The 26151-nt window shown below is 37.7% G+C and overlaps 1 protein-coding gene across 3 annotated transcripts in view; it reads right to left on the bottom strand.

Moving 5' to 3' along the window:
- Positions 1–282: 282 nt before the first annotated feature.
- The window catches only part of EFR3A (EFR3 homolog A), a 116234-nt gene continuing 90365 nt past the window's right edge, over positions 283–26151 (bottom strand). For all 3 annotated transcript variants that reach the window (XM_051844031.3, XM_051844033.3, XM_089335715.1), the window contains exons 17-23: positions 25242–25309; positions 23405–23532; positions 14096–14187; positions 9016–9064; positions 8162–8265; positions 7310–7359; positions 283–2925 (exon numbers count right to left, since the gene is read on the bottom strand). In XM_051844031.3, coding sequence (XP_051699991.3) covers positions 2820–2925; positions 7310–7359; positions 8162–8265; positions 9016–9064; positions 14096–14187; positions 23405–23532; positions 25242–25309 — 597 coding nt within the window. In that variant the 3' untranslated portion in view covers positions 283–2819. The remainder of the gene's footprint in view (positions 2926–7309; positions 7360–8161; positions 8266–9015; positions 9065–14095; positions 14188–23404; positions 23533–25241; positions 25310–26151) is intronic.

The following is a 26151-nucleotide window of genomic DNA, read 5'->3' as shown; positions in this document are numbered from 1 at the left end:
AGACTATGCTAGAACAAAGCCAGGAGGCAGGAACTCAATCTGAATATCCCACATGTGTAGAAGGAAGAAAAGTGCTTCAGCCTTTACCTGCTGCCTCCTTTGGAAGCTGGAACTGGGGGCAGAGCGAGGCTTTGAACGTAGGCACTCTGAGAAGGGATGCAGGTATCCCAACTTGGCATCGTAATTGTGCCAAACACCCATCCTGCCTCATTTTTAACTAAAGTACTGAATAAATCTAATACATGTAATAATAGCTATTATACAAATGTACTTATGCACAAGTAATTCAATTTTTGTTTTATTGCTTACATATGAATTGCACAGTGGATTTTTACACTTCAAAAAAAAACTACTTCATTACATTTAATACATAGATAAGACAAATTCCATTTCTAGACAGGATGAAGAGAAACATTTTGGGAAGGGATTGAAATTGAATTGCTGGTAAAGTGTAGTATTAGTATCCTAAAAGATAATTAGTTCAGAAGTACCAAGCAAGTACATGAATATATATGTGACAACCAAACACTACCAATGCAGTGATGGTCAATACACATATAGAAGGAACATTCAAATGTTACCTGTTCAATGTCAAGGAAAAAAATAAAGTGATATAAGCAATTGCATACAGCAAAAATGAGAATGATTAACAATTTATTGAGTTTTATATACTCCAAAAATAGAGCAAGACAGTGAACTTCAGCAAATCCTAGCTTTCGTGGTTTGAACTGGCTATGATACAGTATGCTCTCCTAGTGTCTGGAGAACTTCCCACAGACATGGTAGATCATCAGAGAAAAGATCCATATCTTGGGAATCCTTGTCAACAAGGCCAGTTCAGTGCCCCAAGGTTTACAAAATCTGTGATTCAAAATAACATCAACAAAAATCCCAAAAAACCCAAGTCAACAGTTTACAAAGACTGAGAGAACAATGACGAACACGAACTGGGATGGTTTTCCTATGCATGCAGCACGTGCATTTCTAAATCACTGAGAAATGGGAAATTTTAAGGAGCAAAGTTTATGTTTTGCATGAAAGCAAATTAATATATATCTTTTCTTAAACTATGAAATTTATATGTCTTCATACAAAAGCACACAGTGTTGATCTATAAAATGGCATCCAAGTGGATGGTGATTGTTCTGCCTGTCCCCCTGCTTAGACTTTTTAAATGTACAGTCAGGAATTCACATCCTTCTTTAAAAATACAAAAGATAAAAAGAAAAACCATAACATAAACTTTGACTTATTAACTGGTGAAGCCTTTTATCTGATCAGAGGCAGTGACAGTGACAACAGGGCCATCTAGTCCTCCAGTGGTGACTATACTGTTGCTCTGAACACAAGTCTTGTGCACTGACACTTAATCCACCATTTTAGTGTCAGTTTCCAGCTTAAAATAACTATTCTTTTCAATCGGTTGCCCTGTGGTTTAAATATTCAACAATTTTCAAGTATTCCATTATCATTTCCTTACTTTTTTTTTCCTGCTTCTACTAATGATGACCAAATAACTACAGAATGAAGTTAAAACATTCCATTCTTCATGGTGATTTTTCAAAGAAAAACCAAAAATGAATTATATTTTGAGGTGCAATTTTTGTAATTTATGTAAGAAGAAATTGAATCTGAAAAAGCAGTACAACTATAAACAGGTGATTTTATAAAAATGTCCTAAGAGAATTTTATTAGAGTTGGAAAGAGAATTGTTCATTTTTACAATGTGATGGAATTCACTAAAATGTACCTAGTTTCATGTCCATCAGTACATGTATAGGGTACACCTGTGATCCTGATAGAGGAAATCAAAAGAAGCTCACAAATTAAAAGTCCATTTGAAGAATTTTTGACCATGAGTATTTAGACCAATGCATAATATGAAACTATAAATTCATGTGCTCCTAACAGAAATCAAATGTATAAACTCCTCACAGGTGAACTAGTGGCTGTTTTAAATGTTTTTTTCCTATACTAAATATATATATATGTATATATTTTTATATATAATTAATGAAGCCACAGCAAAATACTATTATAATTTCAAAGCATGGCCTGTAAACGAATACATCTTATGATATAAAAAATATTGCACAGTTCGGTACTCCAAGAGCAAGCTCTAAGCCTCTCAAGTAGAATGGTCAAACTTTTAGCAAAAACACACAGTACTACAAGAACCAGATAGTTTAGTATGGCGATTCTTAGGGTCATGTTCTAGGAAACTATTCCACAAGATGTCATTACTGTAAACACATTAAGGAATAGCTACCCAGTATTATCACAGTAAGTGACTAGAGGGATGCTTGTCACAACTTACCTAAGTTAGCATGGGAACAGAAAGCCACAGGACAGTTTTGCAGCCCCAGGATTAGGAATATAATTGAATGTATTTGCTTTTGAAGATAACCAAAATCAAAAGCAATTCTATTTCTAAACAGTTCTGTTGACATTTAAGAAATACAGTAGACACATTACACATTTTCAATCCTCTGGAGGCTTACTTTTTACAAAAAGTTAACATTTCTGAAATGAATAAAATACACCGTTTAACAATGGAATAATGTGAGACCAATACATATTCAACTTTAAATGTCAAAAGGAACCTCAAAAGAAATTACATGGTATAAGTCTAACTTCAAAATACTCTAAATCATATATAGTTCCAAAACTTCTTATATGATACGCTAAGCATTTGGTTAAAGATAAGTTCCATCATTATTTTCAACAAGTATGTTAATATGCATTAAGTAAACCCTGAAAACGCAACTTGGCCTTAATTTTAAGCTTTAAAATCCTATGCTGAGGTCTTCCTGGGCCACTCAGTACACACACAGATCTGGAAACTTCATCTCATACACTGGGACAGACTGGTATTGGGCATGCCCAGAAGTAATGGTCAGTGTTCCTGATGGACTGGGAGGAGGACTGCAAAAGAAGAACAGGGCATTATCCACAGGTGCATTGACCAGCATTCATTCACACAGCATTCTATGACTATCTACACACAGCACCGTCAACCGTAAGTGCAGAAATCATGTGATGAAGTTTCTAACCTTCTGTGAAGCTAAACAGCAAATAAGCCATGACACAATCAAGTTGTTTAAGTCTCATGTACAATTTTTATGATGGAATTGTAATCTACTAATTATTGTGAACTTTTCTGTTTCATAGTAAAAGATCTTTCATGTAGGCATATATTGTCTTTGCTGAACACCATATGGTATTTCATTAAATAGCTACACCATCACTGAGTTAAAGATTTACTTATTTATTCATCTCAAAGCAGAACATGAGAGAGAGAAGAGGACACACACACACACACACTCACACACCAGAGAGAGAGGGAGAGACAGCGAGCAAGTGTGAGATTTTCCACCTACTGGTTCACTGCCTAGAAAGCTGCAAAAGCCAGGGCTGAGTCAGGTGAAGCCCAGGAGCCTGGAACTCCATCCTGGTCTCCCAAACGGGTGACAAGGGCCCAAGCACTTGGGCCATCATCCACTGCCTTCTTACGCTCATTAGCAAGAAGGTGGACTGGAAGTGAACCAGCACTCTGATATGGGCTGCAGGCATTGTAAGCCATGGCACAGGCCAGACACCACTGTTGTTTCAAACTATGGACAAATGCAGGTTCATTTTCATTATTATAAACAATGTTCACAAGCATATTCTTTTTTATTTATTTATTTATTTATTACAGGCAGAGTGGACAATGAGAGAGAGAGAGAGACAGAGAAAAAGGTCTTCCTTTTCTGTTGGTTCACCCTCCAATGGCCGCTACGGCCGGTGCACCGTGCTGATCCGGAGCCAGGAGCCAGGTGCTTCTCCTGGTCTCCCATGCGGATGCAGGGCCCAAGGACTTGGGCCATCCTCCACTGCACTCCCTGGCCACAGCAGAGAGCTGGCCTGGAAGAGGGGCAACCGGGATAGAATCCGGAACCCCAACCAGGACTAGAACCCGGGGTGCCAGTGCCGCAAGTGGAGGATTAGCCTAGTGAGCCGCAGCGCTGGCCTCAGAAGTATATTCTTTTAAAAATTTTTTTCCACTTTCTTTGAAAGGAAGAAAGAGATGGATATAGACAGAAACAGACAGAAATATTCCAATCTTTGGTTTGTTTATTCTCCCAATGCCCACAACAGCCAGGGTTGGACCAGGCTGAATGAAGCCATAAGCCCAGAACTCAATCCTACACAGGTACTTGGGTTTCCCATGTGGGTGGCAGGGACCCAAGCACTTGAGCCATCAAGCCACTGCCTCCCTGGGTGTACATCTGCAGGAGGCTGCACTGGAAGCAGAGGAGCCAGGACTTGAGCCAGGCACTCTGATATGCGATGGGCTTCCCAACTGGCATCTTAGTAACTGTATAAAATGCCCACCCTACAATACCTTCCTAAGCATGTCTAATTTTATTCTTTCTCTTTGGTTTATAATCATATAAGCAGAATTTCTGGTTTAAAGTATATTCACAATTTTGACATTGGGACATTTTGCTAGAACACCAGTAATTTACACTTTCAGCATTTGAGTATAATTTTTCTCTTACATTGTTTAAATATCGGACACAATCTAAAAAAAAAGAAACACTGCCAACCTGGCAGCCTAAAGAGAAACCATTCTTTGAAGCTGTACAATGTCTATGTGTCCACTGCCAGTGGACATTACTCATAGGCTTTTTTTTTAATCAATTTGGAAAAGTAATCTTTTGTCATATGACACAAATGCTTTCTACAATTATTTAATTCTTAACATGTTGACAAATGATTAAAAACTTCATATGGCAGCAATTATCCTCTTATGCTTTCTAATTTTTGAGTTACAGTAAGAAAAATCCACCCCCTCAACCAAGATTACAAAGAGTATTTTTGTATAAATTGTAGTATTTCTTTTTATTTTTCAAAGACTGGTCCATGCCACTTTTGGTCCAGTAACTGTTTTTTGTTTGTTTGTTTGCTTGCTTGTTTTTTGACAGGCAGAGTTAGAGAGAGAGAGAGAGTGAGAGAGAGACAGAGAGAAAGATTTTCCTTACGTTGGTTCACCCCCAAAATGGCCGCTACAGCCAGCGCACTGCGCTGATCCGAAGCCAGGAGCCAGGTGCTTCCTCCTGGTCTCCCATGTGTTTGCAGGGCCCAAGCACTTGGGCCATCCTCTACTACCTTCCCGGGCCACAGCAGAGAGCTGAACTGGAAGAGGAACAACTGGGACAGAACCAGTGCCCCAACGGTACTAGAACCCGGAGTGCCGGCACCGCAGGCAGAGGATTAGCCTAGTGAGCCGCGGCACCAGCCTAAACTGTAGTATTTCTATGTATTTTTCCAGAGTTAATTTGTCTATCTTAGTAAAAGAAATGAAATGGGAATCGCCTCCCACAGCCTTTCTTCCCTGCTGGTCAGTAGTCTCCAAGAGGTGTCTAAAGAAGATTGAACTGAACATTTGCTCTTCTAGAAAATCTGAAATCTTTATCACAATACTTTTTCATTCTGAATTTTCTTCTATCTGTATGTATACAAGTCCAACCTGCTACAAGTACGAAAGATCAATCATGTTTTCCTATCAACCAAAGCAAATGCTCCCTTGTTCTTTTCTCCTACAGCGTTTTCCTAACTGATCTTGTTTGTGGACTCATTTGCATTGCCCTTAGCATCATTTTTTTCTGATTGACACTGGATAAATTACCTAATTCCTATGTGCATGTTTACACACTTGTAAAATTAAAAAAAAATCCTATTCTATTTGTAGATCTATTGTAGATATTAAATTAAATAGTTGGGGTCGGCACTGTGCCACAGCCTGCATGCCGGCATCCCATATGGGCACCGATTCGAGTCCTGGCTGCTCCACTTCCGATCCAGCTCTCTCCTGTGGCCTAGGAAAGCAGTGGAGATGGCTCAAGTCCTTGGGCCCCTGCACTTGTGTGGGAGACCCAGGGGAAGCTCCTGGTTCCTGGCTTTGGATTGGTGTAGCTCCAGCCGTTATGGCCAATTGGGGAGTGAACCAGTGGATGGAAGACTTCTCTCTCTGCCTCTCTGTAACTCTGCCTTTCAAATAAATAAATAAATCTTTAAAAAAATTAAATAGTGCAGGTTCAGTGCCTGGAATATCATAAATACTCAATAACTTAACATTTGGTAGCCTATGTTCAATAAATGTTAAGTACTGGTAATAGCTAATATTAATTTTGTTAGTATGACTGAATGTAACACGGTGACCCCAAGTGACATAGCCTTTAGGGACATGGTTAAGGATTTGAATTTTGACTCTGCACTCACCAGCTGTACGACCTACTACAAACTACCTACCTTCTCTAAGTCTTGCTATCTTCACTTAGAAAATATGAAAACATACATCTACCTACCTTTCAGGGCTGTGGTGAGGATTAGCAGAAATCACAAGTATAAAATGCATGACATAAGACCAAATAAACAACAGACACTTGGTATAACCACTAACAGACATTAAAGAAGTAACTGCTCATGCCCAGCAATTTTCTCTGAATCCTGAGTTTATCATATAGTGCATTTTTTAGCCCAATTCCCTGTTCTGAAATTCTGTAAACGAGCAATCCTCTACTCAGTGGGGATCATGTGAATGCTAGGAAGGTGCCTAGAATAAGACATGAAACTGATGAAATATACCTTGCATATGAAAAGAAAAAAGGCTGAAATAAAGAAGCAGATTATTGTCTCTTCCATTTACAAGTTACAGGGGTTGAAGCAAACCATATTTAATTAATAACTCTAAAAATATGAAGGACCTGATGTAGAAAAACGTTACAGAAGCATAGCTACCTGAGGCTCCTCTACCAAGCTACTGCACACAAAGCCTGGTTTCCTCACTGATGTCAATGTTCTTTCTTTGCATAGAACCTAGAGTTCTCTCTCTCTTTCCTTCGTTACTTAGTTAACAAACAGATTCTAACCCAAGTGCTTTCAAATACCACATGTTTTGGAGTATAGTAACTCATAACAGGACTCAACTGGGTATGCCATAGGCAAGATCAAGGGAAGTTCAACAATTCCACCCTGGAAGGAACTATGAGCTAAACCATATGAACTGTATACCTTTCTATCATGAAGGAATGAACGATCTAAAAAAGGAACTAGAAGATTAAAGAAAACTTAGCAAGAAATGGTGACAGATCCCATCTAGTAAACAGAATGACTGCTAAGACAAGGGGTCACCTGTCTGATCCTGTATTCAGCCTAAATGGGAAAAAAAAATGCTTAAACACAATCAGCTGCAAATTCATAGGAGTTTAACAGTTTTTATTTTGCTGTTGTGTTAGTACTGATGCAGTAACAAAATGCTTACCGTATGGTGAGCTCCAATATTTGAGCAAGTCTATCATGAAGCAAATTTGCCTGTGATGGGGGGAAAAATGAAGATAACATTTGTCATTTTCCAAATATCCACAGGAATATAACTAATATAATTAAAGGACAAAGCCTAACCAGTAACCAGTAATTCTGATGGTTCAGAATGCTTTAATGTTTTGACTTGGTTTCACCTATTGGAATTTAATGTAAGGTTTCTCTTCTTTTTGTTTATTTTCATTTATATTTGAATGGCACAGAAATACCACTGCAAGAAAGAGAGATGGACACAGGGACACACACACACACACACACAACTTCCATCTGCTAGTTCACTCTCAAAATGTGTGCAACAGCTGAAGCTGGAGTTGAACAGGCAGAAGCCAGGAGCCTGAACTAAATCCAGGTCTCCCAGTGGTAAGGACCCAAGTACTTCAGCTGTCATCTACTACTTCCCAGGGTGTGCATTACCTGTAGCCCTGACTTGAACCAGGCATTCTAATACGGAATGCAGATGTCCCTACTGTCTTTAACAACTGTGCCAAATACTCGCCTCACCTTGTCCTTTCTTAAGCTCACTGCTAACAAATAAACACACAGAACAAACCAGTCAGAGCAAAATCAGTGAACGCCACTGTAAAGTATTCATAAATATTCAGTTTGGGACCTGCCATTTTTATCAGCTTATACCATACAAATCATTTGGGGCTTCACAGTTATGTTTTCAGAGTTTTTGGTGTCTGATATATTTTTTCTTTGTGTTCTGAAAAGTTTCTTGAAGTTTGGAATTTACCAACCAAGAGTTTCTGTAAAATCACTCTCCAGCCTCACTTGTCATCTGTTTACTTACTTTGGATTCACACTGTGCTGCTATTTCTTCAAAAGGTGCTTTCTGGAATTTCTCTATGACAAGACGTCTCTTTTCCTTTTCTTGTTCTTCCATTCCACTGGTATCTACATAAATGTGAAGATCCATCAAAACAAATACAGTGTCCCAAAACCCTTACAAAGACCCTAAGAGCTATGATCTATAAAAAGGGCAATTTATGGGGCTACTTTTTATAACAAAAAATGCAAAAGGCATAACAACCTTGAAATGTCTCATTTGAGGCTAGAATAGAAAAATTTTAAATCTGAGGGTTTAAAAACAGATGTACAATAGTATCTCCTAGAGTGCCTTTGTCTCTCTTTAAAAAAGTGGAGGGGAATAGAAACTTCCTGCAAGACAGAAAACTTCAACATTCTTCCCGAAGGACCATTCTGGGCTTTTTGTTTGTTTGTTTCATAATTATGCCTTTGCATATATGAGGCACTAAATAAAATATCTGCCAAATTGAATATTGATACTGAATGGACAACTGAAATACAGATGGGGTCATTGGAAGTTATATTTTTATTTATCATAATCTGAAATGGGATTTTTAATATTAAAATAATATATAGTCTGGCCAGAGTCTGTGAGACAATAAAATAATGTCTTTCTACTACCACTGATGAAACAGCTGTGTGTGTCTGCTTAAGAATGAAAAGAATGGTAAGACAATTTTAACAGCCAGAAAATAGGGCTAAAAATGATATATTTATATAGAAACTAATTAATTTCTTTTTTGGTCATACTGCTTCTATTTGTTGTGGCATATAAAACAGTACCAAGCTAAAGAGGGGTCAAACATTAGAGGAGCTCATAAGTGCACAGTATCTTACCAATTGCTTTCTTCAGTGCTTCAAAGGTTATTTCTTCAGTGTTATTAGCCTAGAGGAAAGTGGTTTTAAGTAAAATAGAGAGTTAAAGAATGTTAATTCAGAGAATACCTCTGCCTAGTTACAAGTCATCTAAGAAACTCTTAGAATATTTTTCTTTGTGTTGGCTTGGTTTGTGATTATACTCCACAGTGTCCAATACTTTCTACATTTTCATTGCTCTAACAATGGTCTACTGCAGTGTAAATTTCCCCAAACAATCCTACAGATTAGAACTAGACTGGCAGAATCAGCAATCCCTAGGCAACTGAATTCAGTCTCCAGGAATGTGATGTTCAATAACAGACCTGGGCTTCATAAGTAAACAACACATTGAGGTAGTCAAAGCTGAGCTGATACATTTTTAGCCTTGTGGTAAGTAAGAACTAAGCACTCCACAATCTGTAATTTTGGGAAACCATGGATGTTTAAAATCAAAAATAAAATAATCTTGGATTTTTAAATGATTTAAAATAATAGTCACTACATTGGGAAGCATCCAATGAGAACGGTTAATCAGCATCTTAAAATAGGCATATTTTAGGTCTTCTAAGCTGAATCACCAAATTTTATTCCACATAAAAACCCTTTCACTTGGACTCTTAGATCAGTCTCTTACTTTGAGATATATAAAAGGTATGACATCAACTTCTTCATGATAAAAAAAAATAATTAATACTATTTGTGACAACAGCACATTTTCAGAAGGAATAATATATTGAGTTACTGTGGTATCACTGAATGAAAAATTAAGAAATGATACATGGGCCAGTGCCATGGCTCACTAGGCTAATCCTCCGCCTGCGGCGCCAGCACCCCGGGGTTCTGTCCCGGTTGCTTCTCTTCCAGTCCAGCTCTCTGCTGTGGCCCGGGAAGGTAGTGCAGGATGGCCCAAGTGCTTGGACCCTGCAAACGCATGGGAGACCAGGAGGAAGCACCTGACTCCTGGCTTCGGATCGACACAGCACCGACCATAGTGGCCATCTGGGGGGTGAACCAACGGAAGGAAGACCTTTCTCTCTGTCAATCTCTCTAACTCTGCCTGTCAAAAAAAAAAAAAAAAAAAAAAGATACATGAGTACTTGCCTGGAACTCTGGTCATCCCTAATTTTAGCTCATGGGCTTCTTTTGCTAAGTCTAAGACAGCAAGACTAATGAAAACAAAAAGACTTCATGCTTTGCTCCTTAGCTTCTTTCGAATACAAAGCCTTTAGCAGGAAATCAAGCAGCAAGAGTTCTACCTCAGTTTTTCTACTGAATGTTCACATTTCTAGCTGCAGTCAGACTAAACTTGGGAATCTTCAGTTGCTTTGTTCTAGATGTTCGGAGTAGACATACAAGATTAGGCTCTGGGTAGTTAACTGTACCTGGCAGCAATCTAGCACTTTAATGAAAAAACCCACTATTCCTTCTATACTTGGCTAAAAGCTTTAGACTTTTCACAAACAACTATAGTACAAGAGAAATAACATGGGAGATGTTAGAAGATCGGTATTCTTGATACCTAAGATTTTTACTTATTACCTGTTCAGTGCAGGAAAAATGAAGAGCTAAAGTACCTCAGCGTATGAACTCTTTCCCCTGATTTCTTCTAGTCTTCCTTGATCCACCTAATGACGATAAAATTCCTAGCAACAAGAACCTCCAAGTCATTCTGTCCATCAGTGTTTTCTTTACCTCCTCTAAGTCCCTGGGAGTTATGTGTTGGCCCCAATCCTGCTCTCCTGTCCCTGCTCATCTCCAGCCCAGTTACGCTATGGTAGGTCCTTGTTCCCTTAAGTGTGGACAGTTACCATGTCCTGCCTCTAGTTTCTTCTTTTTAATTTAGCCTAGTCACATTTCTAAGATTTGTTTCTTGAAAGTATAGTTCCAAGAACTGTCCTGCCTGAATTTCAGGGCCTCCTTACTTCCTACCCAATTACAAACTGAGCCTTCAGACCAGTGATAAATCCTTCTAAATTTGGCTGGAATCTATCTCCCAATCCTCCCTTTCGTGCATCCTAGTTGAAAAATCAAAACAAAACAAATAAAAAAAACCAACTGATTTATACCGGCATTAGATGACTTCTATTTTCACACAGTATAGCTGCTAAATACAAGCTACCTAACTTTATTTGATGCTCAACTACATTGCAATCTGTCCTAACTGTAAAGGAGAAATGGGGTGCAAAGGCAACATCCTAAAAGAGTTTGAACTTTCCTTTTACTTTTTCCAATTTTTGTTTACATATGACCTATGGCTCTAACCTAGAGTGTATAATGCTATTGGGCCTACATGAAATCTATTCTTCATTTTCTTCCAAGTACAGCAATTATGTCACTTCTACTGACACCTTAGTAATTTGATAGCAATTAGTATAGCAGGTTGTAGCTAATACTGACTTAATGCCAGCACATATACAGATTTCTCTAACTATATTTGGGAAAAATGCAGAAGTACATATGTATAAAACAAAGGTCTGTTAATTGTTCTAGAATAAACAACAATCCTGTGTAGTCAACCCATGACTTCATTTTGTACAAAGAGAAATTTAATATGCAAAAATTTTCTATATACATGTTTGTGTGTGTTTATATATATATATATATATATATATATATATATATAAAATATATCCCATATGTGCCCCCAAGTAATCAAGCACTTACTATCTATCACCTTTGAGAGGAAAGAATCAAATAGTGATTTCAGGTTTCACTCATATCCATTCTTACACATAAGAGGTCAAAGAATCATACCTATAGTGCTTTCTAATGGTTAGGCAGATGTTCTCATCTCAGGAGGCAGAGGCACTTTGTTTATGACATACATCCTCCTGAATACCTTGATTTAATTTCGGTATCTTTGTATGTGTGTGTATTGAGGTATACGTATATGCTAATATACATAAATTTACATACATACATACACACATCTTTTTATATATGGCAATTTTTAGAGAAAATCTTATTAAGTGAACTAAGGTTTGAACTGTAAATATTAGAACAAACATATCTCAAGTGGTGCCAGGCATTTCCGTAAACTATAGTAACAACTGGCATTATATCTAAGGAAAATAGAAGTTTGCTATGATCCCCATCTAAACAATCTTTTTTTTTTTTTTTTTTTAAGAATAAGCTCTAGGACCAGATATAACTGAAAATAAACTAGGATTATGTATAAAAATTTCAAGTATTTTTAATTAAATGAATTATGTTTACTGAGCAATTTTCACATCTGATTTCACTGGAAGTAAATAAACTTACCTATAGTTTGCTATGCTATTTTATTGCACCATTAACTAGTGAATATGTGATAGGAATTTCTTCTAGGCACGCTATGAAATCAATTAATTCACTTTAGCCTAGAGGTAAGGTTCTTATTCTGCCTTCTGGTATATATCAACAATTGTGTCTAATATACAAAAGCAGATTCCACAATGGCAAACGAAGTCAAAGCTCAAGTGCTTTCAAGTCAATGTGATACTAAACTGTACTTCAGTTTTCAGCTGCTCAGAGCCACATTTGACTTGGGACTTAGGGCAAATGAAAGAAACAATAAGATCTTTAAAAAGTTACTGAATTATTAAAGCATATTGAATGTAAAATGTGTCAAGAAACTTCTCCTTACATTGTCTTTATGTACATTTTTGTATTTAATCAAAATAGACACATTCTTTGCAACAGTTTCAAGTGTTCTCTATGTATTTTTTGAGAGAAATAAAAATAGTTAACAAAAGAATAATTGAAAAATAACAGTCAATAAGGATATATTGCATATTTGTCAACATTAAGTCAATCAGATAAAGATTTGGAAGCATTTCTTCCCTCATGGGTAACATCAGAAAGCTCACAGTGAAAAAAAGGTAGATATTTTCCTTAGATAGTCGTTTATAAACTAAAATGGCTTTGAAAGCAGAGGTGAATTTGGAGAAGACAATTTTTCTTAGCCTAAAATTGGTTAGAAACTTTAAATCAGACTTAATATCAAGTTTCAGAATGAATTCTCACTGCCTCTTCAAGTACTCCTGCTGCTCTACTGATAACTTCTTAATAAACACAAAAATCCTGTAGGATTAACAGGGAGTTGTGTGAACACAGAAGGTGTAAGTACCCTGGTCACCAAAGAGTCTTAATTATCGAAGACAAATTAACTGACAAGGGTTGGAAGACGGTGAAGAGAAAGGAGGCTGAGAAAGCATGAATTCAGACAACTTCCTTCCCCTTTTCTTGTATGGATATTCTTTTAATTATTTACATTGTACCAATGAGAAATAATAAAATACCTAGGAAGGAAAACAATGGATAAATCACAAGGAGGAGACTGACTTGACATGCTGGCACTTCGGCATTTTTACTTGACTATCAAAAAGTTCTCTGGTGGTTTGTGAGGAGTAAGTCCTAGAGAACACTGGCTGCGTTTTCTTCCTATAACTCAGGAGGGTACACTCTGGTGCTCTATTGAAACAGGAGGAGAGCATTCAGTCTATGAGGTTTCAAACAAGCCACAGTCCTCAAAAAGTACACAGTTCATTGATAACAGCTTAATGTAAGCTATACAATTCATTGTTTTCTACCCAAAATGATTAAAAAATTTCCTGTAGATGTGCAGTTTTGAAATTTCCTAAAGTCACTGACCATTTGACCTCACATGAGTGTGTATAATTCTATTTATTCCTGTAACTTATGTTTCATAAATTTTAAAAAAATAAACAGGATACAGAGGGCCTATGAATTGAATAACATTGTGTAATACTTTTGCTAACACACTCAAAAATCTTACCTCTGTTTTAGTTTCTTTTATTATGCTGAGTTATAATGTGAAATTTCAATATAATAACATCCAAGGGTAAGTTAATGTATCTTTATAGACAGCTGAAATGAGTTCAGTAAAATAAATTATAAACAAATCCAAGGCTAACTTTAATTTCTACTAAGAATTTACTTGATTTGGGAATAATCTAGAGTTGTATTTTCTTCAGTTTTACAGAATGAAGAGCACACAATTCTTTTCTATAGTGACTATCTCAAGAAAGTATTCCAATGTAAATATTCCATGACTTACCACGTCATCAGGAGGAATGCTGTTCGGTAAAATATCCACCTGAATGGATACAGTGTCTACAATGCTTTTTCTTCTGGAAAGCCGATCTTCATCTAAAATAAAAATAGTTTTTCTCTCATTATTTGTTGGAAACATTACATTGATTTTTAGTTATAAACTCTACCTCTGGCTTTGAAAAGTTTACAAAAAATAAGAGTATGTCCTTTTTTCTCTTTCTAAATATATAAAGTAGTGTGTTCTCAGATTTATTTTCTTTATATTTATTTATTTATTTTATTTATTTGAAAGTCAAAGATACAGAGAGGGAGGAAGAGACAGAGAGATGGATCCTTCACCCGCTGGTTCACTCAAATGGCCACATGGCAGGCCAAGGAGCCCAAGGACTTAGGCCAATTTCCACTGAATTCCCAGGTGCATTAGTAGGGAACTGGATTGGAAGCAGAGCAACTGGGACTCGAAACGGTGCCCATATGGATGCAGGTGCTGCAGGCGGCAGTTTTACACACTATGATGCTGGTACCAAGTTTTATTTTATTTTTAATTGAAAAGTAACTGCATATACTTAGTGTATTTCAAAAAGTTCATAGCAAATGATTCATATTTTGGTTTACAAATTTTCAAAATCCATGCATATCAATGGGGTACAATGCACTATGTCATTGATGAATGATGAAATAAGGCTGATTTGCACATCTATGACCTCAAGTATTTATCATTACTTTCTGGTAAGAACATTTAAAATTCTCCTTCAGCGAATGGGCTGTCAAAGAAGGAGGCACCTTTTTCTGAAGGGAGGAGAGAACTTCTACTTTGATTATGGCCTTGTCTAAGTAAGGTCAGAGTTTGTGAACTCAAGAGGCTTCCATAGCCTAGGCAGCTCATGACAAGAGCCTCGGGTGATTACTGACATCATAAATAAAGAGTGTTAATTGTTAAATCAACAACAGGAGTCATTGTGTACCTACTCCCCATGCAGGATCTCTGCCCTTAATGTGTTGTACTATGCGAATTAACCATAAAACTAGTATTCAAACAGTACTTTATATTCTGTGTCTGTGTGGGTGCAAACAGTTGAAATCTTTACTTAGTATACACTAAGTTGATCTTCTGTATATAAAGATAATTAAAAATGAATCTTAATGAAGAATGGGATGGGAGAGGGAGTAGGAGATGGGATGGTTTGCGGGTAGGAGGGTGGTTAAGGGGGGAAAAACAGCTATAATCCAAAAGTTGTACTTTGGAAATTTGTATTTATTAAACAAAAGTTTAAAAATTCTCCTTTAGCAATGCAGAACTATGTATTATTGCTAATATGGTTACCATGCTGTGTAAGTAAACATCAGAACTTACTGCTCCTATGTAAGCTTTAGAATACACATGTAAGTAAAATCATCCTGTATCATCACTCTGGCTAGTTTATCTTACTTAACATAATGTCCTACAAGTTCATCCATGCTGTTGCAAAAGACAGAACTAGCTGCTTTTCATTTTTAAGGCTGAATAGTATTCTACTGTATGTATTTATGTGTATATATACACCACATTTTAAAAATCTACTCATCCTCTGGTGAACATTCAGGTGCTTTGGTATACACTACGAGACGTGAGATCAATGGAAGTGCTATAAACAGTACCGAGCTATCTCTGCTCACCTGCTTTTAGCTCTAACCAGGTTATCTTTTTTTATTTGAAAGGCAGAATGACAGAGAGAGAGAGGGAGAGAAAGACAAAGACAGAGATCTTCCATCCACTGGTTTTCTCTGCCAATGCTTGGGACAGTCAAGGCTGGACCATGCTAAGGCTAGGACCCTGGAACTCCATCTGGCCTCCTATGCAAACGGCAGGGATGCAATTAATTGAGCCATCATCTGCTGCCTCCCAGGTATATTAGCAGAAACCGGAGGCAGGACTTGATCCCAGGCACTCTGACATTGAAAGAGATGGAAACGTGAGGCGTTAACTAGGCTAATGGGCAGCTGGGCCAGTTGGAAGGTAATCAGGTCAGTTAACTGCACTTACCAAAGCTAGACAGGATAGTAAGCCCTTCCTTCTGATTAGCTGTTTTTCTACTCCTGCCCTGATTGGTTAAATCTAGTTTTGATTTTCAGAAAGGGGACAATCAGAGAGAGCCATATCTTGTTTATAAAGGGCAGACACTGGCAAGCTTCCTTGGCAACTCCTCCCTTGGAGCTCACCTCCTGAGAGCTGTGGTAAGAGGTTTCTCACTTTCAATGAAACTTGCTTTATTCACTGCCCCTGTCCACATGGAAGTTCTTCTTTGACGTGAGACAAGAACCGAGATCGCCCTTGTCCTCTTCATCATCCTCCCAGACAATATGGGGCAAGGGGATCCCATTTGCAGCTTACCTTATTGCAGCACAACATCTACACCAACGTCAACTTTTAAGGTCTCCCCAGAACTAAAAGTGAGGAAAAAATAAAGCCTGCTTCTCATAGAATACGCTATGAAATAAATTTCATGTTCATTCACACAGGCCTATGGTTGCAAAAGAGTCAAACTGAAGATGAACATAGGTAAGAAAAGAGAAGGGCGCAGAAGAGAGATCATGGAATGGCAATCAATGGACAGAGAGAAAGCACAGTGGCCTGATATTTAAGAAAAATGGTCAGAAATTCTAAAAGGAAAGAAAATGATATTCAATGGGAAATTCTTAAAACTACATTCTCATAACCTTTTCTCTTCTCATCTACATATTCATCTGCTTATGGTGGCTGCAGAGTAGCCCACAGTTACAGCCAAACATCTTGCAAAGCTCTAAAGTAGAGCTCATGGAGGACAGCACCCCTGTGTGTCATGTACGTTCTTGCTCTGCTTTTCCTCCGTGGGCTGCACTGTGCTGAGTCTCCGACAAATGTCAGGTCAGCATCTCCTAGGTCTCGCATGCACCCTCTGGAGAGGCTCTTGTTTTCTTCCCCAGATTGAGTTACCTCACTCTCCATTTTCTCATTCCTTTCTGCTATTCACAAAGGTAACAATCCCTTCTTTTTTCTGTTCTTATCTGAGCACAAGGATCTACAGTTTAGAAGCAACACTTCTAAATGAAGGCCAGCATTAGAGCTCTGCCTAGCTTCCCTCTGATACTTTGCTGCTACCTGATGTATCCATGCCTAATTTATATAACTGCACCCAGATGGCTAAAGAATAAAGAAAATAGTCTGAATGCAAGTCTGGTACAGGACTACATTAACTGAATTCTAACATAATTTGACATGGCTAAAGAAAAAAAGATACAGGAACTGACTTCATTACATACAATCAATCCTGAATGTATCCAGCGTTACTAGACCACCTAGATTCAGATCAAAAGTAACTGGAGTGAGTGAAACTTTCAGGTACTTCCTTTAGACACAAAATTCAAAATGTAGTCTAATGCAAATATACTACTTATAAAGATATACTGCATTGGTTCTATGTAAAAACATGAAATTACATCTCAAACTAATGTTCTACAGAATAAAAACAAATCAAAGCTCTTTTCAATAGGGAATACAAAATCATGTGAAAAACAACCCATTGTTTTTAAGCAAACTTTAAAATAGAAATTCAATCCCCTCCAGAAAGGAGATGGGACCGACATGTGAAACCAGGTTTACAAGTTGATTCACATGTAACCCCTGCACACTGCCATGGAGGACAGGGTGGTGATCCAATCAGACCCCATCAGGCCATGGAGCACCCCTCCCCGTCCCCCACCCTTCTTCCATGTTTGTGGCCCTGGAGCTCTTCTCCAGGAGGGGTTGGTTAAAAAACAACCTTTTTAAGGGCACATTCTTTTTTAGATTTTTAAATTATTTTTATTTATTTGAGAGGTAGTTACAGACAGTGAGAGGGAGATACAGACAGAAAAGTTTTCCTTCTGTTGGTTCACCCCCCAGATGGCCGCTACAGCCAGTGCGCTGTGCCAATCTGAAGCCAGGAGCTTCCTCCCATGTGGGTGTGGGGTCCCAAGCACTAGGGCCATCTTCTAATGCTTTCCCAGGCCACAGCAGAGAGCAGGATTGAAGAGGAGCAGCCGGGACACCAACCAGTGCCCACGTGGGATGCCAGTGCCCCAGGCGGAGGATTAACCTACTGTGTACCATGGCGCCAGCCCCAATAACAGACATTTTGACAAAGCAAATTAAGATAGCCATGTATTGTAAGTGCTTTTAATCAACAGGACAAATCAAAACTATTTGAAAGTCAACTAGAACATTAAGACCTGAAATAAATACTAAAATCATTCCTATATTTATAGAAAATTATTTAGTTTTTAAAGCACTTTCATGTAGCTGGCATGTAGCATAGTGGGTGAAGCCACCACCTGCAATGTCAGCCAAAAACACATGGGTGCCAGTTCATGTCCTGCCCACTCCACGTCCATTCCAGGTTCCTGCTAATGGCCTGGGAAAGCCAGTGGAAGATGGCCCAAATATCTGGACTCCTGCCACCCATGTGGGAGACCCCGAAGAACCTCCTGGCTCCTGGTTTCAGCTTGGCCCAGTGCTGGCAGTTGCAGATGTCTGGGGAGTGATCCAGTAGTTGGACTATCGCTCCGCCCCCTCTCCCCTCCATTCTCTGTAACTCTTTCAAATAAATAAATGTTAAAAATAAATAAGTAAAGTACTTTCAAGCACATATTTTACGAGCTAAAACACTGAGTGTTTTTTGGTCCTTGCTTTCTCTCTGAGAACAAGAGGTCACCAACACATTAATGGGCATGCCCAATGTCAAATGGTTATAACAGAGCCAAAATTAATATAATGGACTTTTGACTCAAAGCCAACTTAGACTCAGCTTATGTTTTCTGGTTCAGACAAAATCAGTTACCATCAGTTCTTTCAAACTATATTGCTTCACCTACTACAGCTGGCTATCCATGGCAGCAAATGGCTCTTTGGAGGAAGATAAGACAAATGATTGTATTTTTATTTATAAGTGATTTTTTTCCTATTCTTTGTACTATGTTATGAGTTGTGTGTTCAGTGTAAAAGGATACACATACACACATATCTGTGCATGTGCATTCTCTGTCTTTTCTTAGCAACTTTTTCGAAGACTGAGCCATACTAAAGTCTCCATTCATCCTCATGGACAACAGAAACTGAAGAAATCCTAATGACAGTGTCTATATATGCTTCTATTTCTTTTCATTTTGCCATCAAAACTATTGTTGCAAAGGCTGTCAATAATCACCTTCTATGAAAACCCAGAGAAAGGCTGTCATCCAGTCTCAGACTCCCTGAGGTTAAGTTATTGAAGCTTTCCCCTCACCTCCCCAGGCGTCCTACACATCCACAATACAGCATTACAACTTTCTCCTGTTACTTTCTAATGGGGCACTTTGAGTCTTAGCCTTTTACTGGCTCCTTCCCCAGCATTCCTTCACTAAGGAAAGGGGAATTCTTTAGCCATTCTGTCCTTTTCCTCCTCTTGACATCTTCACTTTGAGAGGTTACCCTGCTCCCTGAAGGCTTTAGCAAAATGTCCTATGTTGTTGACATCAAACTTCACTGTAACTTCTCAATTCTCATACAAAACCCAGCCCTGACTCCTAAGTGCCTAGAGGACTTTACTTGAATGTCCTCTCCCAAACTAGTCATGACTTTCTATTCATGTTAACAAAAATTCCACTTTCTATCATCTTAGATTCAAAACTACCTTACAGACTGTTACAGCTGTACACACACTTCTTTCATTCCTCATACAAACCTGGTCACATTAACCAATCCTCCTGAAACCAAAAACCAAAACCAAATCCAAGTGGCAAGGGAACTCTGTTCTCAGTTCTGAACATCCACACAAGTGCCAAAGTTGGAAACCTAGACACGTCTCTGGTCTCTCCCTGTCCTCCAGTAAACTGTGTGTAGACTCTCCTGTAAATTTTTCCCTACCCACTTCCCTGTACTCTTCTCACTGATACCTTTTCAGTACAGGTTACTTTCACCTCTCCTAGAGACTACTGAAAAACTCTCTTAAATGGTCATTCCATACCCAGTTTGCTAAACTACAATCAATCTGATGATTGTATCTCTTAATTAAAACTATTCAATTCCTCCTCATTGATTTCAGAATGAAATTCAAACTATTTAACTGGATTTGCAATTTCCAATCCCATTCCCTCAATTCACTCCAAACTGATTGCATTAATTCCCTGCATAAATTGTTCACTCACACACGCTATCTCTGTTTAAACAGGGTTCACTTTCTAACATTTGTCTTAGATTCTACTTAGGGACTTTCTTCTTGATATCCCTGGCCCATCAAACCTGGATTGAATATTCTCCTGGATGCTGACTGAGGATCCTAAACTTCCCAGATTAAAGACTTCAGGCATATTAGAACTGCTCACTTATAAGCCTTGTTAGAGACAAATTACACAGAAAATGAAATTCTTTCCTATAATCCAGAATATTAGTAAAGCACTATTTTAGGAGAATTGAGAAAAAGAGTCATTCAAATCATTTTCTGTGTGTTGTGGTTTGGATGAGACCCCAACTTAGAAATGCGCCTTAGAGAGTGGTGCTTAGCACATGTGAAGACATACACTATTCCCTCGAGTTCTAGGGTTACTGGAGATTTTTTTAAAAATGCAATAATCAAATAAAATTGATGAGCACTTATTATATCAGTCACCAACAGTTCTGTTGGGTTTTAGGTAGATCATATTCTTTCTCTAAAATCAGTGCATTTCAATTATTCAATCACCTTCCCCACTAGATCTTAATCCTTGAGGGTAGAGACAGAATCCTTAATTTTTTCTACTCCCCACCAAAGTCATAAAAGTACATTTAGAAAAGGGGTATGCAATAAATGAAAACAAAATTCAATCTATATCATTCTGGGTCCCTGAAAAATCCTTGAGCTAATTTATTAAGTACCAACTGTACAGGAAAGAGTAATTCTACTGGTGTAATCTAATTGAATTATTTAACTTCAGCCTTATTTCCTCATTTGTAGGCTGAGATAATGCTATCTTCCTCACCAAACTTTTATACAGATGAAGTGAGAATTGCATACAAAGTGCTTATCACAGTACCTGCATATAATTAGTCAATACATGGTAGCTACTACTGCGATGATGGTATGATATGGTATTGATGTAGGCAGGCATCCACGTGAAAACTGATTAGGTTGTGAGCCGGAAGACCATGCCTTCACCACGCCCTGTGTGACTTCATGCCCCTACCTTGGCCACACCTGTGCACCCTCTCACCAATCAGGTTAATTAACCACTCCCTTTGAAAGAGGATTAAAAGTCTGCAACACAGTGTGCCTGCTCTCTCCTTTCCTTGGCTTCTTGCCAGTGCGGGGCTTGCTGCGGCCCTGCGCCTAGATGCTCCTCCTGGCCTAGATGCTCCTCCACATGGCTGGTTCCTGGCACCCTGTATGAATCCAGATTTATCCCTCTCTTTTAGATAAAGCTCTCACTCTCCAATGCATCCTTCTCACTGAATAAAAGCTTAAAAAATGTAACATACTGCCTCGTTGATCTATGCCGGTATTTAGAATCCTTCTCTGAATATTAGGCAAGAACCCACAAGGGCTTATTAATATTGGGAATTTATTAATAAGCATATTGTGATATAGTATGGCACCCCATATTCTGATTTCATATGGTACCCCCGATGGTACTTTTGGGGAACCTTAAGAGGGCTATATTCCGATATCATATTTTAGGGGGCCAATCCCAATATCAGTATGATACACAATACATGGATATTTTGCTATTTCTTTTTATATATTGCTATTAAATAACTTAAATTTTTAAGATGAATATCTGATGGCCATACAGCAAAAGGAAATGTCTTAATTAATTGAGTATCCCATAGAAAATCACCATTTCTTCAGCCTCCTTTTTTCATTAAGGCAAGCCATAGACTGGTTATAAAGAATCAAAGTCCTTACAAATCAGAAAAATCGTAACTCATACATAGTGATTGCTTTGCACCCATACCATTAATTATAAACCGAAATATCCAGAATTCTTCCAGTCAATGACAGAAGGACATTAGAAAGTAGAACAGATATTTTTCAGGGGCGGGAGGAACTAAGGAAGAGCAAACTATCTGTTAAAAAAAAAAAAAAAAAAGTGCCAGAACTTTAATTTAGAATTAAGGGTAAAGTAACAGGGTAGAAGCACAAAGCAAAAGAGTGAAAATAAACAACTGCTGTAAGGAAGGCAAAGCAAAATACAAACTAAACTTCTAGCTATGAAATACACAGGGGACTGGTTCCGCTTCTAAAGGCACATTTTAGGCAGCTGTTTTCCTAGAGGACAGACGAGGGAAAGGGCAGGCCTAACTGGCATCTGGATTTACCTTTGCACTTGTGCCTGGGTTTATGAGGCTTTTTGCCTGAAGGAAAGAGAGCTAGATCCAAATTATAAGAATGAAATATTTTAAGTCTTCTTGAAAATTGCTTTAAATAAAAAGTTCTATTAATACTTTTTGTTACGTTTTTATTTCCCAAGAAATTCTTGAAGAACTTAATCTCTAATTGTATGACATTAAAAACAAATCGTGAACGCATTCCTGAACATCTTAAGACTATTTTGAAGAACCATCATTGTAACAGATGTGTATATATTTTGCATCTGCATAAAAAAGACAGCTATTTACAAAGATTTGACTATTTCAGCAATTAGTCCAGAAAGCTATCTAACTGAAACCAAATAGTTCTCATATATATCAGAGGTAACCTATAGGAAGAACTGTCTCTTCCAACAAATTTAATATTTATGTAATCAATGGAAAATCAGAGTATAAAATAGAAATTCTTTTTTTTCATTTTTAAAATAAAAACTGAATCTAAAACACCATGCAGTTTTGCCTTCAAAGACCACAGATTCACTTCAGGCAATGCAGAGAATGGAAGGAAACACACAGTTCACAGCTGACAAGAATACTCCTAACTTAAATATAGTTAACAGACTTCTTTACATAGCAAACAGACTGTACTCTTTCAAAGACAAAAGTGGCTAAATAATCACTAATTACTCATTAAACAATTTTCACCCATTTCTATAAGTTAAATACAATATCATTCATGGAGGAAAGACATCATGTTAAGATAATTTATTCAATGTAATCATAAAATAACAATAAAGACTCAAAACTTGATTTGCTAATGATAAAATCATATTTATATCTTTGGATTTGCTAAAGAATTTTAAGTGAAACTTAAAAAATAAACACTCTTAAACATTTGAAAGAGTAGGCTACTCTCTTTTCTTGCCAATTGGATAATGTAAAAACTACCAAACTATAACAATTACCAAGGTTGAGTTTGAATGATCTTCCTCTTACCTGTTACCTGTGGTACATATGGAACTGATAACCTCTCCACGCTATATCCACTTCCTCCCAGCGACTCTGCAATCTTGTTGGTCAGGAAATACAAATTTTTTTCATGTTTCTCTAAAGATTTTGGAAGCCTGCCAGGTTGATCAAAACAACAATCATTCAATATTATTCAAATTACTTAGTAAAAAGTTATTAAGCAAAGCACTCCATAGCAAAATCCTCTCTCTTCTAAATATAATTTCAAATTAATCTGTAATTAGCAACAATCAGTGCATTTTAGGTGACTAAACCGAGCTCTTTAAAAGCAGATGGTGGGGGCCCTGGCCTGAAGTGCCGGCATCCCATTTGGGCGCCGGTGCGAGTCCCGGCTGCTCAACTTCTGGTCCAGCAATCTGCTATGGCCTGGGATAGCAGTAGAAGATGGCCCAAATCCTTGGGCCCCTGAACCCTTGTGGGAGACCAGGAAGAAGCTCCTGGCTCCTGGCTGTGGATCAGCACAGCTCCGGCTGTTGCGGCCATCTGGGAAGTGAACCAGTGAATGGAAGACCTCTCTCTCTCTGCCTCTCCTTTCTCTCTGTGTATAACTCTGACTTTCAAGAGAAGGGGTGGGAGAGTCAGTATGGTGGAAAAAATCACTATATTCCTAAAGTTGTGCTTATAAAATGCATGAAATCTGTATTCCTTAAATACAAAGTTTCTTTGGGGAGAAAAATAAACAAACATGAAAAAAAAAATCTTAAAAAAAAAAAAGCAGATAGTGGGGTCAGTGCTGTGGGGTAGTGGGTTAAAGCCACCACCTTCAGTGCTGACATCCAGTTCAAGTCCCGGCTGCTCCACTTCCGATCCAGCTCCTGCTATGGCCTGGGAAAGCAGTAGAAGATGGCCCAAGTCCTTGGGCCCCTGCACCTCTATGGGAGACCTGGAAGAAGATCCTGGCTCCTGCCTTCGGATCAGTGCAGCTCTGGCCGCTGTGGCCAATTGAGGAATGAACCAGCAGATGGAAGACCTCTCATTCTCTGCCATCTCCTTTTCTCTCTGTGTAACTCTGACAGTCAAATAAATAAATAAATCTTAAAAAAAAAAAAAAGCAGATGGTATGTAGCCCCACATACTAACTACGGTGTTCTGACTCTTCTCCCAGTGATGTTCCAATAGTGAATTTAGCCTCATAGTCTCTGTTCATATTGAACATAAAATGAGAAGCACACAGTAAAACCAATTTTTATTTTCATGCTAATTAAAAATCTTCAGTAAGGTATAAAATCAAAACTGTAGCTCATTATTAATAAAAACTACAATCAATTAGCCAAGTGACTGAAAGCACTTCCCAAACCACACAGTTTCACTTTGCGTTTAAAGTGCTGATATGATCTTACGCTGACACTTCCAATATTGAATAGCTTGTAGAGCCAAAAATTTGAATAAAATATGGAAGTTTATTACTATATCTGTTTCCTTTGGCAAGCAAGTTATCAATTTTAATACATTCTTTCACAATTTTATGAGTATTGTTATCTATTACTGAAAATTTGCAACAGGATATTATGTTCTCTTAAATAAGGGTTTATTTATATAAGAGAACATAAAAAAAGTTATAGTTAAAAGACATATTCCTACATTAAAACAAACATGATATAGTTTTCCTTTTTTTTGGTGACACTCCATGTGTGCATGAGTTGATATTTATAATGCACAAGAGCTTCTTATAGTAAGGAGAGAGGCTGGGTTACTTAAATGACACAAACACAAATGATCAATATAAGATGGGAAAAATAATTACAGCAATAATCTACGTCATTGGATTTTCAAGTCAGCACTTCTTTATAAAGAATTCACATACATGCATTTATCTCTGAAAATATGCTCTGGTAGAAAATAAGGGGCTTCCATAGTTCGAATTTCAATAACCTGAAAAAGTCAAAAACAAAACAAATATCAAAAACCTTACCTCTCAAGACCTTGCAAAGAAACTCTGAAAAACAATTTAAAAAGGACAAAACCTTTAAACATTTAAATGAAATATAATTTTATTTTGAAATTTAAGCTAAGTCTTGAGCCCAGAGTTCATTTTTGTTTTATTATTTTAAAACCCTAGGATACACTGTCAAATTTTAACAATAAAGTAATATATAAAGTAAGAAATGATATTTTACATTTGCTCAAACCTACTATGAAGGAACAAGTATTTTTCCCAAAGAACTACTTTGGAAATCCCACTGGAAACCACCACCCTGCACGTTCTGCACACGTCCTGTAGCCTGCCCACCCTGCACGTTCTGCACACGTCCTGTAGCCTGCGCATGGGGCCTCAACCCGTCTGTGTGATGTGGCCCTCCACTGCTCCTGAGCGATGGGAACAGGGCATTCTGCTGTTAGAACAGCTGCTAATGCAGGCCTCAGAACTTACCTGCCTGTTTACTGAATGACCAAGTGTTATTAAGATGCACAAAACCTATACTTTTAAGGACTAAAAGATGTACTTCCAATTTCATAAAAATTAGGTTCTTCATGTCAGATGTTTTTAGAAGTGGACTTGTTCTGCTAAGTTAGGGACTCTTAAATGTGTATGAAATCACATAAGTAACTAGTTAAGAGTTATTGCTGAAAAAACCTTAAGCATAATTGAAGGACTCAAGACAAAATTTTAAGACTCATGTTGATTCAGTTTTTAAATATGCCTCAAGTAGAGTAAAACAATAATGTAACATAAGAACAAATACAGCATGATTTTGGAAAATTTAGATATTAAG

This window comes from Oryctolagus cuniculus, chromosome 6 (genome assembly GCF_051225735.1).
Source record: "Oryctolagus cuniculus isolate XC-2025 breed Fujian yellow rabbit chromosome 6, ASM5122573v1, whole genome shotgun sequence".
Taxonomy (NCBI): Eukaryota; Metazoa; Chordata; class Mammalia; order Lagomorpha; family Leporidae; genus Oryctolagus; species Oryctolagus cuniculus.
This window is presented reverse-complemented; position numbering and strand designations above follow the sequence as displayed.